General features: G+C 43.1%; 1 protein-coding gene across 1 annotated transcript; it reads left to right on the forward strand.

Moving 5' to 3' along the window:
• The first annotated feature begins 472 nt into the window (after positions 1-472).
• On the forward strand, positions 473-14,452 carry cpsf1 (cleavage and polyadenylation specific factor 1). Its single transcript, XM_014998521.2, has 38 exons — positions 473-638; positions 995-1,160; positions 1,246-1,273; positions 1,360-1,493; positions 1,571-1,651; positions 2,545-2,696; positions 2,782-2,928; positions 3,013-3,152; positions 3,297-3,407; positions 4,473-4,566; positions 4,639-4,726; positions 4,817-4,966; positions 5,046-5,097; positions 5,180-5,253; positions 5,545-5,619; positions 5,716-5,796; positions 6,052-6,147; positions 6,240-6,416; positions 6,661-6,802; positions 6,928-7,106; positions 7,239-7,378; positions 8,082-8,262; positions 8,367-8,573; positions 8,654-8,743; positions 8,818-8,964; positions 9,049-9,201; positions 10,562-10,678; positions 10,951-11,041; positions 11,205-11,289; positions 12,602-12,743; positions 12,816-12,968; positions 13,056-13,232; positions 13,311-13,377; positions 13,464-13,511; positions 13,589-13,744; positions 13,821-13,950; positions 14,040-14,178; positions 14,270-14,452. Exons 2-38 carry the CDS (start codon positions 1,017-1,019, stop codon positions 14,315-14,317), a joined length of 4,416 nt encoding a protein of 1,471 aa, XP_014854007.1. The 5' UTR covers positions 473-638; positions 995-1,016; the 3' UTR covers positions 14,318-14,452.
• Positions 14,453-14,481: the final 29 nt, after the last annotated feature.

A 14,481-nucleotide genomic window follows, 5' to 3' on the forward strand; every position in this document is an offset into this window, starting at 1 on the left:
ACCAAAAATAAGCAGTTCAAATGCATAGGTAATTGATTTTTAAATATTTTTCTTTAAATAAATTCTTCAAATTTTTGGTTGTACACTTAGAAATAGTGGACAAGTATAGTGTGATTTTCACCAAAGCTGGAGGGGAAAAAGGTGAAGATCATATTCACAAATCATTTTGTGAATATGATTTTATTATTATATTATTATTCATAAAACAAAGGAACAGAATACAGAATATTAAGAAGCATGCCAGGGCTGTAGGGTTCTATTGTAGGTACATTGGTACAAAAGTAAGAAAGCAGGTATTACAGACATGAAAAAAAAATTCAATAATCTACAACATTCACGTGTGTTTATAGTTTTTTGCTTGTTCTCTTGAAAATAGTGTAAATTGTGGCTAGATGTCAGAGCTCGGGCTTTTTGGCGTCTCTAAAACGTTAAACTGTAGGGGGCAGCAGCACGACTGTATGCCTTTGCTTAGTTCGCAGAACAAGAACTCTGGGAGCAACACAACAAAGCTAACTGCCAGGTTACCTGGCAATTAGCAAGAACGCTGACAGTCATTTTTACACAAAAATATGACTCATTGAATGTATATTAAGAGGCACTTAATAAAGCGTCAAGCTTAGATAACTTATCGGATATAGGTACGTTAATAAGTTTAATTCAGAATTTCTTAGATAACCTGGACGTAGCGCTGAACATGCTAGCTACTGAGCTACACGAGCATGATGCTAGCTGAACCGACTGAAGCTGCTAGTTGCTTTATTTTTGTTACAGACATACCAAGGGCTTAACTGTATTAATATATTAAATATATGACATAAAAATGACCAATAACACATTATGTACTCTTTCAACTTCCTTGCACGCGTTCTTGATGTAGCTCATTGTCTGGCTGTGGCAATAGCAGTTTTGTAAATATGCTAGCAGAAGAACAATTTAAATTGAACAGCGGGAAAAGGGCAGTAGAGGTGTTGACACATTTGTTGTCTCCTGTCAGATGCTGAAGGGAACCTCTCAGGATGTATGCCGTGTACAGACAGGCCCACACCCCCACCGCTGTGGAGTTTTCCGTCTACTGCAACTTTATATCCAGTAAGGAGAAAAACCTGGTCATCGCCGGAACGTCGCAGCTTTTCGTCTACAGGATCATCCATGATGTGGAGGTAGCTGTCAGCTCGACCTGTTTGTGAATGTCTGTTGAAAGAGGTTGTTCTGTGTCTTTACATTTTTTGTGTGTGATTATTGCAGAGCACGTCCAAGACTGACAAGCCATCCGGTACGTCCATGCGCCTGACCCTCAGCAATACAAGAATGAATAGTAGTGAAGAAAACATTTGCAATGATTTTCTGAATGTGTTGCAGATGCTAAAACGCGTAAGGAGAAGCTGGAGCAGGTGGCATCTTTTTCTGTCTTTGGCAACATCATGTCCATGGCCAGTGTGCAGCTAATAGGGGCCAGCAGAGATGCGCTCCTTCTCAGTTTTAAAGATGCAAAGGTATCGACTGCCTAAGCTAGTGACGCTCAAACTGTAAACAGGTCAGTTCAAGTGATGTGTGCATGTTCTCTCTCCAGCTGGCTGTAGTGGAGTACGACCCTGGGACTCATGACCTCAAGACTCTTTCGCTGCATTACTTTGAGGAGCCAGAACTGAGAGTAAGCACACCACCTTGCCTAAATCCACACGTTGTCACATAGCATCAACAAATATCAGTGTATTTTAATGGGATTTAGACCAACACAGATTTGTTATAACTCTGTGGAAGATGCAGAGATTCATAACTCAGGTGGGAAAATCTGTTGACCGGACAACTGTTAGTTGAACATTTCGTCAAAAGAATGACTCTAAAGTAACCAGTAATACTTTTTTGTAATCTCATTTTTATTTATTATTTTTGGTCAGCTATATAGAGCAAAACGGTGTGCCCAAACAACTTAAAGTTAAGAATATTTCATTGCGTTTTCCACAAATATCAACATCCCATAGAAGAAAATGTACTCGTCCACTTGATTGCAAATATGTTGCGTCTTACTTTATTTTAAAATCTAAAAACAGAAATGAAATCATGGCTTTTACACCATCATTTCATTTGGCAGATAAATTTGGTAGATAAATATCCACCGAATTCTATTTGGTGGATATTTATCAAAAATTATAAGCCATCTTTTCTCAAAAGATCATGTAACATTTGTAAGCAAGTTTTTCTTAGCTGGACAGAGTCCAAAATGGATCTTTTAATTATAAAGGTGTCAGATTAGACCAGGGTCTGTGGCCAGACTTTGCTTGTAGCTGAAGATAATTAAGTCTCTATATGTACAAAGCTGATAAACGCACCCCTCTATAGCCTTGCAGCTGTTGAAAGTGTTGAAAGTATTGACTCAAAGAGGATGAAGACAGTTCCCCACCATATTTGAGAAAAATATGGAAAACTGTGCACCATTTTCTCACCAGTTTACGTTTGGTCTGTCTCGTAAATTGCCAGTTGTGCATGAAATACACAAGGTAATGGGTTTTATGTTCAACTCGTCTGATCGTTTTGCTTCTTCAGGACGGCTTCGTTCAGAACGTCCACATCCCGATTGTCCGCGTTGACCCAGAGAACCGCTGCGCTGTCATGCTCGTCTACGGCACCAAGCTGGTGGTGCTACCGTTCCGGAAGGACACCCTTACCGACGAACAGGAGAATGGAGTAGGAGAAGGGTAGGACTGAACTTCCAGCAGAATTCCCCCTCCATGTCTCCAGTTGTTCTCATTGGTTGGAATTGGTTGTGTGAACCATCTGCAGACCCAAATCCAGCTTCATGCCCAGTTACATCATCGACGTTCGCGAGTTAGATGAGAAGCTTCTCAACATTGTCGACATGAAGTTCCTTCACGGTTACTACGAGCCGACGCTGCTCATTCTGTATGAGCCCAACCAGACGTGGCCGGGGTGAGTCGGCGTTGTGACTCCTGGAAGTGTTTATAATCTGTTTTTACGCAACGTTCACTTCCTGTGATGTGATTCCTCTCCCAGGCGTGTGGCCGTTCGTCAGGACACATGCAGCATCGTGGCCATCTCCCTCAACATCATGCAGAAGGTCCATCCTGTCATCTGGTCTCTTAGCAACCTGCCCTTTGATTGCACACAAGTCATGGCTGTTCCCAAACCCATCGGTGAGCCTTTTTTTTTCTCACTCAGCTAACAGTGTGTTGTGAAGATCGTTACCTTTGTGGATCTAGGATCTGAATTAACACGTGGATTTTGTTGGTAAAGTTATTGTCGCCTCTCTGTGTTCTGGTCCTGTCACATCTTCTTAGGTGGTGTTGTTGTGTTTGCTGTGAATTCACTGCTGTATCTGAACCAGAGCGTCCCACCGTACGGAGTCTCTCTGAATTCTCTCACCAATGGGACCACATCCTTCCCTCTACGTAAGCAAAATTAGCCAAACCTGCTTTTTCTGTTACACAGCACCAGGAGTTCAATGTAGTCTTGCAAAGTATGAAATACTTTTAAATGGGGGAAACAAAAACTAGAGCAAAAAAAAAAGTCTCTGCTTTCTAAAAAATAAATATGGTAACTAAAAAAAGGTTGAAATAAGTTAAGTACTGATGGACAAAGTCACTGACATCTTCTAGATAACCTGCTACATCAAGCCTTAAGGTTGACATTTTAGCCATCAGCAACTCTCTTATGGAAAACCTTGAAACACACACACACACACACACACAAGTAACTTAAGATGTAGCAATGGGCATCGCTAAGTAAAAACTTAGTTGCTTTAACCCTAAAGCAGTAATCAAAAACATTGGTTCTGCTAATGCTAAAGCACTACACCAACACAATATTTAGAAACAATATGTTATCTAACTGAAGCTCATTCTAAATTGTTAACCAACATGATAGTTAGCAGAAGCTAAAGCTGAAGCGCTACACCAATAAGGTATTTAACAGAATCAGATTCTCTTAAATTAGCTTCCACTTTAGCTTTAGTGGAAGCTAAAGCTAAAGAAAATGAAGCTAAATTCAACAATTGAACTTGACTCCAATTGTTAAATTGGAGCTAAATTGTTCAATTCATCAATTGAATAATTGGCACTCAGTTGTTCAATCGTTGACTTCATGGTGTTTTCTTTGTAATTTTCTGTTTATGTTACGTCTCTTGTCAGCTGAAATTCCTGCTCCTCGTTTTCTTCTTTCTCTAGCTGCAGGCGGGTTAAAATCCCTTTAACTGAGCCGGAGAAACAAAGACATTTCTTATAACGTCTCATCTGTAATCCTTGACTGTTTGTTTGATCCAGAAACCAACAATTGATACAAGAGATCACTGTAATGTTCTCTCCATATATTTTTGCATGGAAGAATAGATCTTTTTTTTCAAAAACAGTTGAAAACCTGAATAATTTTAGCTTTAACATGGGTAGTCTGTATAATGCTGTAAATATACCTTTAGAAATTCAGTGATCGTCTCTAAACAACGTGTTTGTTACTCACAGGAGTCCAAGAAGAAGTAAAGATCGCTCTGGACTGTTCTCAGTCTGACTTTATCGCCTATGACAAGATGGTGATCTCACTGAGAGGAGGGGAAATGTGAGTTCCCTTAGACGTCTTTAGAAAGTACGCAATTTTTGGGATTCTTCACCGACTGTGGTTTCCTTGCAGCTACGTGTTGACACTCATAACAGATGGCATGAGAAGCGTGAGGGCTTTCCACTTCGACAAAGCAGCAGCCAGCGTCCTCACGACATGCGTAGGTTCTCCGGTTTAAATGCTAGCTGGTTCTCCTCCGTTCTTCCCAAAAGAAAAGGTTCGGTGTCACTGTGTTCTTTCCCTCATTCAGATGGTAACCATGGAGCCCGGCTACCTCTTTCTCGGTTCCCGCCTCGGAAACTCGCTGCTGCTGAAGTACACGGAGAAGCTGCAGGAGACGCCGGCGGAGGACGGCAAAGACAAGCAGGACAAAGAGAAGGAGAACGAGGCAGAAAAGCAGGCGAGTTAGGCTTCTATGATACGCCACGACTTCACAGCTTTCATTCTGACTTTAACACTTGGCTGCTGATGACTTCCAGGAGGAACCACCAGTCAAAAAGAAGCGTGTGGAGTCTTCCGCCAACTGGACAGGTAAAGCCACCGTCGCCTCATGTGAGCTCTGAGCACTATACGAGCTGATCGGCTCTACGGCTGACGACTTTGTGGTTTTCAGACGAGGTGGACGAGATCGAAGTGTATGGAAGCGAGGCCCAGTCAGGCACCCAGCTGGCCACCTACTCGTTTGAGGTGAAAAACGTCATGTTTTTTTGTTTTACCTATAGTAACTGCAGATTTAAACAGGATAAAAGATGGGATATTTTTTTTTATTAAATCATTTTTTTAAGTTATTAAAACAAAATGACACCCAATTATTGCAAAACCAAGGCAGACATGTAGAAGATAATCAGCAATCAGCATGATTTCAATTTGCAAAAACAATAGAAAAGGCAGAGGGAAGGAAAAACTAGAAACAGCTGAAAAGTCACTTTCTGTTTAAGTTGGACTGTTTACAGGGAACATGTGTGTATTTTCCTGCAGGTGTGTGATAGCATCCTCAACATCGGGCCTTGTGCGAATGCCTCCATGGGCGAGCCCGCCTTCCTATCAGAAGAGGTAAGCACACACTTCCTGAGTACGATGTTTGATGTTCCTTATCCCAGTGTCAAACATCGTACTCAGACTGAAATTGATCATTTTTTCCCCCTGCAGTTTCAGAGCAACCCTGAGCCTGACCTGGAGGTCGTTGTGTGCTCCGGTTACGGTAAAAACGGCGCGCTGTCCGTCCTCCAGGTAAAACCCTTTGTCTCCGTGTCACTGCATCGTCGTCGTGTACCAGACTAGTGTTGCCGCGCCGTCCTAAAACCTGCGGTGGCGAGGGCCGTCTGCCGCAGGTCATGCGACGGTGCTAAAGGGAAGTCTGGGTTTACCAGGGCTGCCTCAGAGATCCATGGAGTAGCCTGTAAACACCCCAGATACAGCATCCATCTGCTGTTTGTTAAATCTGCTTCAATCGTCCCTTTCCTGTTGTTTCCGTTCTCTCCGTAGAGGAGCATTCGACCTCAGGTGGTCACTACTTTCGAGCTGCCAGGCTGCCAAGACATGTGGACTGTTGTCTCGAGTGAGGTCAAGGAAGACAAGAAAGTAGGAGTCGTTTCAGAAGGGACTGAGGTTTTCTGGCATGTTAAATTCAGGGTTGTCCTCATTTTTTCTTGCCGCACTGTGTCGCTTTGTAGACCTCAAAAAGTGATGAGTCAGAGGACGGAGGAAAGACCGAAGTTAAGGAGGATGGTGAAGAGGTCGAGAAGGACAAAGAAGAGCCGGAGAAAGGGGAGGAGAAGACGGAGCCTCCCATGGAGGACGATGCCAAAAAACACGGCTTCCTCATCCTGAGCAGAGAGGATTCCACCATGGTAGGGACGCTTTTTCACATTTTACTTCTTTGAGATAATTTTAAAGCAATATGTTGTCACCTTCCTAGAATAATGATTTAGGCCATTGTTTTAGGAAGATGACAATGTGTAACTTGAAAATGCTCTCAAAACAACAATATTTTCGTTTATCACGATAATTGCTGGGACAATTTATCATTCAGCAAAACTTATTGAGACCAGCCCAGTAATCAGGTGGCATCTTACCTCCAATGCTTGCTTGTAGATCCTTCAAACGGGTCAGGAAATCATGGAGCTGGACACCAGCGGGTTTGCCACTCAGGGCCCGACGGTGTTCGCTGGAAACATCGGCGATGACCAGTACATCATCCAGGTCTCACCCATGGGCCTTCGACTTCTGGAAGGAGGTAAAATCTCCACGAGTAAAGACTCTAGTCATGAATGGAAGATCTTAAGCAAACTTCGGATCTTAGTCCTTCCAGTAAAATGTTTTTTCTCCTGCTTACTGGTTTCTAACCTGCTTTGCTTTCAGTGAAACAGCTCCACTTCATCCCAGTGGACCTGGGCTCCCCCATCGTGCATTGCTCCGTGGCAGACCCCTACGTGGTCATCATGACAGCCGAGGGCGTGGTCACCATGTTTGTGCTGAAGAACGATTCCTACATGGGGAAAACCCACCGACTGGCCCTGCAGAAACCTCAGATTTCCACCGTGAGTGAAGCATTCTCTCTTTTCAGAACGTTATAGCTTAGAAGTGTCAGGTTTTTAAAAGTTGCATCAGAATTGCAGACTTCTTTAAGAGCCCTAAACGCTCATATCGAAATGTTTGTTTCTATTCCAAAGCAATCCCGTGTGATCGCACTGTGCGCATACCGAGATGTCAGCGGTATGTTCACCACAGAAAACAAAACAAGCTCCTCCACCAAAGAAGACTTCCTCACCAGGAGTCATTCAGAGGCAGAGACGGTTTACCAGGACCTCAGGTATGAACGCCCGTCACTTTTATTGGGCCTTAACCCTCCTGGTTTAACAGGGTGTCTGCACATCCTTAAAAAGTCTCTAAAAGTCTTACATACATCTATGTTCATTTAAGACCTTAAATTGTGTGAAATTCATTTGAATGAAAAAATAAAATAAGTTGACTTTAAATGCTTTAGTCACTTAAATTTTGCTGTGGCTGGACTATTTAATCTCATTCTGTCTTAACTGTTACATGAACATGCGGACATCTTCACTGCATCCTGTGCAGTGAAGATTTGTGCAAATTTATCACCAGTTGACTGGATGATATTTGTCTTCACCATTGGCTTGCTTCTGTTGCCAACCCATACAATTTATTTATTTGCATTATTTTGTGCATTTTTGTCATGTCATGTCCAATTTGTAGTGGTCTTAAAAAGTCTTAAATTTGAAGTTTTGAAACCTCACAGAAACCCTGAGCAGCTTTTTTTTTTTTTTTTTTTTTTTACATCCGTCATGGGTAAATGGAAATTTGTTGGCTGGACGATGTTCGACTTCGCCATTGGCCCACTTCTATTGACAACAATACATATGATGTATTTATTTGTGTTTTTCTTTTTTCTCCCTACATTTCTTAAATTCCATTTGTAACGGCCTTAAAAAGTCTTAAATGTAAGTCAGCAAAACCTACAGAAACCCTGTTTAATATCATTCATGTTTGTGCAGCAACACCGTGGATGATGAGGAGGAAATGCTGTACGGAGAGTCCGGCACCAACGCTGCACCTGCTAAAGAGGAAATGAGCCGCGGCTCCGCCGGACCCACACCTGGTACGAGTGAGGGAAGCCCAAGTAAAGCAGAGCCATCCCACTGGTGTGTGATCATCAGGGACAACGGCGTGATGGAGGTATGCTGGTTTTCTTCCAGTTGACTGAGGAAAATGATATTCATAAGGTTTCAGGCATGTAGGTCTAACCTTTTTGACCCTTCTTTGTTTTTTTTCAAAAACAGATTTTCCAGCTACCAGACTGGCGTTTGGTCTTCCTGGTCAAGAACTTCCCAGTAGGCCAGAGAGTGCTGGTGGACAGTTCCTCCGGCCAATCGGCTACTCAGGGAGAGGGTAAAAAGGAGGAAGTGGCTCGACAGGGAGAGTTCCCACTGATCAAAGAAGTCGCTTTGGTTTCACTGGGCAACAATCGCAGCAGACCATACCTGCTGGCAAGTTCCTAACTTTGGTTGCACTCAATTTTTAATTTCTAGACTAAAAAAATAACTTCAACCTCCTTCGTTTTTTTTAGGTCTACGTGGAGAACGAGCTTCTGATTTATGAGGCGTTCCCATACGACCAGCAGCAGCCGCAAAACAACCTGAAAGTTCGCTTCAAAAAAGTACGAGCTACAAGCAGCGAATATGTCGTCTTTGTAGAAGCTGGTGTTAACAGCGACTCTGTCCGTCTGAGCAGGTTCACCACAACATCAATTTCCGAGAAAAGAAATCCAAGCTGAAGAAAGACAAGAAGACAGACAGCAGCAGTACGGAGGAGAACCCGGCGGTGAAAAGTCGCATTTCTAGGTTTAGATACTTCGAGGACATCTCTGGTTATTCAGGGGTACGAATCAGATACATGAAGGATATTTAGGAACCTCACTTCACGGTGTGAAGACTTAACTTTTTGCCATCCTGGTTGGGACAGGTATTCATCTGCGGCCCGTCTCCTCACTGGATGCTGGTCACCTCACGAGGAGCACTGAGGCTCCATCCCATGAGCATCGACGGACCCATCGAGTCCTTCTCTCCCTTCCACAACATCAACTGTCCGAAAGGTTTCCTGTACTTCAACAAGCAGGTAAAGTGATTACACTTTAATTCAGCTAGGTATCAAAGGCTAATCAATCAGCTTATTTACCTCTAAAGTCTAAATATATGCTCTGTTTGTTATTTGGGTAACTTTGTATTGAATCCAGCGTTAAATAAAAAACATCTTATTTTGAAGGATGTTTTTGCTCTTCTTTGCATAATATCTTTATTTCAAATGAAACATACAGGAACAAAGTAAAACATGGACAGTAGAGGATGAGATGTAAACAATATAATACCTAAGGCCATTGTTGAAAATGTAAACTGTGGAAATTAAATTGGTGTTTGAGGACTGGCCTGTCAAGGCCAGATATAATTTGAATTGAAGTTAGCACTTTAGCATTAGCTTCAGCTAAATACCTTATTGTTCTAGTACTTTAGCAATAGCCTTCACTAAATACCGTGATGGTGTAGGTCTTTAGTATTAGCTTCTGCTAAAGTCAATGAGGATTTTACACTTTAGCATTTCTTCTTCTAAATATCATGTATCTAGCATTAGCTTTGGCTAAATACTGTATTGGTACAGTGCCTTAGCTATAGCTTCCACTAAATACCGCGGTGGTGTAGCGCTTTAGCATTAGCGGTTGCTAAATATTATGGTGGTGTAGCACTCACACAATAGTTTTTGCTAGATACCGTGTTGGTGTAGCGCTTTAGCGCCAGTCAAAGTAATTTTTATTTTTAGTGCTTTAGGGCTAGCAAAACTAATGTTTTAGTTAGCGGTGCTCACCGCTGAACAAATGGTGTTTGACGATCCTGGTACTGGTGATCCAACACCATGCAGTTCATGATTTACTTTAGCTTTGATGGTTCCTGAACATGGTCAGAAAAGTCATTCAAATAGTTGAACTTGAGTGTTTCAACAGGAAAATGATCCCAAATAAATCCTGCTTTTAGTAAATTGAAAAAGCATATTTAAGATGGGTGTATTTTACATGGCAATTCTGGTAGAAACAGTTTCCACCCCACATGAATATGAAAACTTACCCTGGAGTGAATAAAGCTGGCTGACTATAAGCTAACAGAATAAACTCCACCTCTGCAGTATTAAAATTTGAGGAAATCTGCATCAAAGCCAGGACTGTTCCAGCAAACCAAGCAGTTTTTATTCTGCTGAGATGAGGAGTAAAAAATGCCAGCAGCTTATTGATGCTGACATGAGTGTGTGATTTAACCAGATATAGCTGGGGGGGTGTGTGTATCTTGCAGCCTGTAGTTGTGCGTGTTAAGAGAAAATCCATTGTCAATTCCAACTTGTGCATTTAATTATGTACTTTTAGCAATTAAAGTCGTTGGTTTTTAAATCGTTCTGCGTTCAAGCATCTCATGTTTGACCGTTTCTTCCACAGGGCGAGCTGAGGATCAGTGTCCTCCCCACCTACCTGTCCTACGACGCCCCCTGGCCCGTCAGAAAGATCCCCCTGAGGTGCACGGTGCACTATGTCTCCTACCACGTGGAAAGCAAGGTAAGGCTCCTCAGCGTCGAGCGCTTCTTTGGTGTGAATTCAACCCATAAAACCCTCCCAGTCTTTCACGCCTCCGCCTCGGTAACACGAGGCAGAATAAAACCACATGGGTCGAGCCGCTTTGAAAAGTTCGACATGAAAGGCTTCTGGCCTTGAAGTTTTCTTAAAGCAAAAAGGGAGGAAGAAAAAAAATCAATGCGAGCGACTCTGAAGGGATTATTCTTTGATGCTACAGTTTTTTTTTCTCTTTCTTCCCTTCTGTTGGATTTCAGGTGTACGCTGTGTGCACAAGTGTGAAAGAGCTGTGCACTCGCATCCCCAGAATGACGGGAGAGGAGAAGGAGTTTGAAACCATAGAGAGAGGTCGGAGAAAACACACATTTTCTGTTGGTTTAATCATCCAGTGAGCTTTAAGCTTTAAGCTCTTGTTAGCTGGTGTTAAAAACAGAGGAGGAACGTCTGGAATGTTGGGTAGAAATCAGCATGTTGATGCGTCTCCTGCCGTTTCTCCTGATCCTCTCTGCAGACGAGCGCCACATTAACCCTCAGCAGGAGAAGTTCTCCATCCAGCTCATCTCTCCTGTTAGCTGGGAGACCATTCCCAACACAAGGTAAAAACATCTCTGCAAGGCTCTGCAGCCTCAGTCAGGCAGAGGACAATTAATTCAGTCTCACTTCATTTCAGTCAGGGCAGCTGGAACCAGGAGGTAGTTTATCCTGGTCTCAGCTCATTTAGAAACTCTGCTGACAGTAATTAAAACTGTGACTGCTTCACCTCTAGGTTAATGAAGTAACATTGATTTGCTGTGCGTTCACACTCTACTGTGCAAAAAAAGAGGTGGAGTCACATTTATTTCTCCAGAATCTCTTGTTTTTTATTGTTGTTTGTTTGCCAAGTGGGTGAACTTGCCACCTGTAGATCATGTTGGCCTTAATCAGTTCTCTTACTCTCTATAAACAAATCCATCTTGTGATAAAACATTTGAGACTTTTAAAGCGGAATGAAAGTTTGTAGTGGTTTTGAATTATTTTTTGTTTAATGATTTCTTCCTTTTTTTTTAACATCAGTAGGAATGTTCACATGTAAAGCAGAAATACAAAATAAAGTCACTGCTTTCCCACCCAACTCCAGTCAAGCTGAACCTCATGGACACCAGTCAAAAAGGAGAAAAAAAGTTATGAAAAAGTGAATGAATTCAAAAAGGAAAAACATATATGTATATAAACAAAGTGTTTTAGAGGGGGACAACGTTTCTGCTGGGCTTCAAGTAAATGTGCATGAAAGCTCTGAGTCCATAGTTTATTCAATCAAGATCATTTTATTGGTCCTTACAGGGAAATTATTTTGCCCAAGTAACACAAAATACAGTAAATTATAGAGTGAAATAAGAATATGAATTTGTACAGTTAGCCAAAGAGGCAGATGTGCAATCCGCCACAGACAGTGCAGTTCATTAGTTGGAGTTGTGTATTCTCATGGCTCAGCTGCTCTCTCTCCCAGCCAGGATGTAGTGAAGCAGGTGACTGTTACAGATCGGGACGTTCTGTGCCAGCCTCCAGCAGAGCCTCTTAAAGACAATTGACTTCCAGTGTTCTCCTTCCAGCTAATGCGAATGAAATTATAATCCTGTGTCTATTCCGTAACTGTATGCTTTATTTTTTGACAACTACTACACCAAATACATGTTTACACTGCAGTGTGCTATATAGTATATTAGCTGGATGATGGAAGACTTTAAACTGTACAATGGCCTGTCTGACACAGGGAGTATGTTTGGTCCTTGTCAGAGCGTCATCCCAGATGTCCTGCCCCGTCTCCTCTGATCTTATTCTCAAAAAACCAGCATTAAAATTAATCTTTGAGATACGACATTTGGAGTTTGAAAGGTATTCCGAACACTTTTATCTTTTTATCTCCTTCAGGATCGACCTGGAGGAGTGGGAGCATGTGACCTGTATGAAGACGGTGGCCTTGAGGAGTCAGGAGACGGTATCAGGACTGAAAGGCTACATTGCAGCAGGAACCTGCGTGATGCAGGGGGAGGAGGTCACCTGCAGGGGCAGGGTGAGCGGGTCATACCTCTGCAGACTCAGCTTTGATGCTTTTGTTTTTCTCACAGCGTCTGTTTGTGTTCAGATCCTGATCCTGGATGTGATAGAGGTGGTCCCAGAGCCAGGCCAGCCCCTCACCAAGAACAAGTTTAAAGTGCTATATGAGAAGGAGCAGAAGGGACCGGTGACGGCCCTGTGCCACTGCCATGGGTACCTGGTGTCAGCCATTGGCCAAAAGGTTCCAAAAACACACACAGAGAAGAAAGAGCTTTAGAGTTTCAAATAGCAGAAACAAGGGTGGCGATGACGTCCATGTTCCCTGCAGATCTTCCTGTGGGTCCTGAAGGACAACGACCTGACAGGCATGGCCTTCATCGACACGCAGCTCTACATCCACCAGATGATCAGCATCAAGAACTTCATCCTGGCAGCAGATCTGATGAAGAGCATCTCTCTGCTGCGCTACCAGGAAGAGAGCAAGACGCTGTCGCTCGTCAGCAGGGTGAGCCGAGACTCTTCCTCACAGCTACTCTTATCTGTTGCTGTGTTAAATTGAACCCGTTTCATTTTGTCTGAACAGGACGCGAAGCCCTTAGAAGTCTACAGCATTGAATTCATGGTGGACAACAACCAGCTTGGATTCCTGGGTAAAATTCCTAACGACCTCTAGATAACAGGACCCTCAAATGTTCCGTCTCGCAGACCTTTGAGTTTTTCCCCCCGTTTTTTACAGTGTCTGATCGAGACAAGAACCTGTTCGTGTACATGTATTTACCTGAAGGTGGGTCGCTGCAGTCTGATCTGAAACGCCAGGACTTTGGTAAATAAAAGTGTTAAGTTTGTGACATGTGTTTGCAGCCAAAGAGAGCTTCGGAGGAATGCGCCTGCTGAGGCGAGCCGACTTCAACGCCGGCGCTCACGTCAACACGTTGTGGCGGATGCCGTGCCGCGGATCACTGGACTCCGGCAGCAAGAAGGCTCTCACCTGGGACAACAAGCAGATCTCGTGGTTCGGTAAGACGCAGCTCATCCTGCAAGTTTTTCACATCTCCTCTTCTCTTTGCTAACATGAAAACATCGGTTCCTGCAGCGACGCTGGACGGAGGGATTGGCCTGCTGCTTCCCATGCCGGAGAAGACATACCGTCGCCTGCTGATGTTGCAGAACGCCCTCAACACTTTGCTGCCTCATCACGCTGGTCTCAATCCAAAAGCCTTCAGGTTTGTTTTTTTTTTTTTTAATCTTCAGCTTTCTAGAATGAAAAAAAAATTTCAGCACACATTACTTCACTTTTCCTGTCGTTCCTTAGAATGATGCACTGCGACAGACGGAGTCTTCAGAACGCCGTGAGGAACGTCCTGGATGGAGAACTCCTCAGCAAGTACGTGTACCTCAGCACCATGGAGCGCAGCGAGCTGGCCAAGAAGATCGGCACCACGCAGGACATCGTGAGTGCTCCCAAGTTCTGATCGCTTCTCCTCAAATAGGGGCTTTTCCTGTCTTTTTTTTGTCATCTGTTCCTTTCTTCTCTTTTTGCAGATCATGGACGATCTTCTGGAAATCGACAGAGTAACCGCTCATTTCTGAGCGTTCTCACATTCCCGTCGGTTCCAAACGCTTGTCGCGTTCTGGGTGCAGACACCATCTTTTGTGTTTTTTTTGTTATTCAAAAGTCCACCTTGTTTTCTTAGAATATTTTGTATTAAAAAAAGGAGAAGAAAACATTTGTTTTGAGTCGTTATTATTGATCA

Source organism: Poecilia mexicana, unplaced genomic scaffold (genome assembly GCF_051168715.1).
Source record: "Poecilia mexicana isolate PSO_F unplaced genomic scaffold, ASM5116871v1 scaffold_11, whole genome shotgun sequence".
Classification (NCBI taxonomy): Eukaryota; Metazoa; Chordata; class Actinopteri; order Cyprinodontiformes; family Poeciliidae; genus Poecilia; species Poecilia mexicana.

Excerpts from the sequence above, each read along its gene's own strand:
- cpsf1 (XM_014998521.2), top strand. The coding sequence starts at position 1,017 with ATGTATGCCGTGTACAGACAGGCCCACACCCCCACCGCTGTGGAGTTT. Across the intron at positions 5,254-5,544 it reads TGGCCACCTACTCGTTTGAG|GTGTGTGATAGCATCCTCAA; the intron begins GTGAAAAACGTC and ends ATTTTCCTGCAG. Across the intron at positions 9,202-10,561 it reads TCCTGTACTTCAACAAGCAG|GGCGAGCTGAGGATCAGTGT; the intron begins GTAAAGTGATTA and ends TTTCTTCCACAG.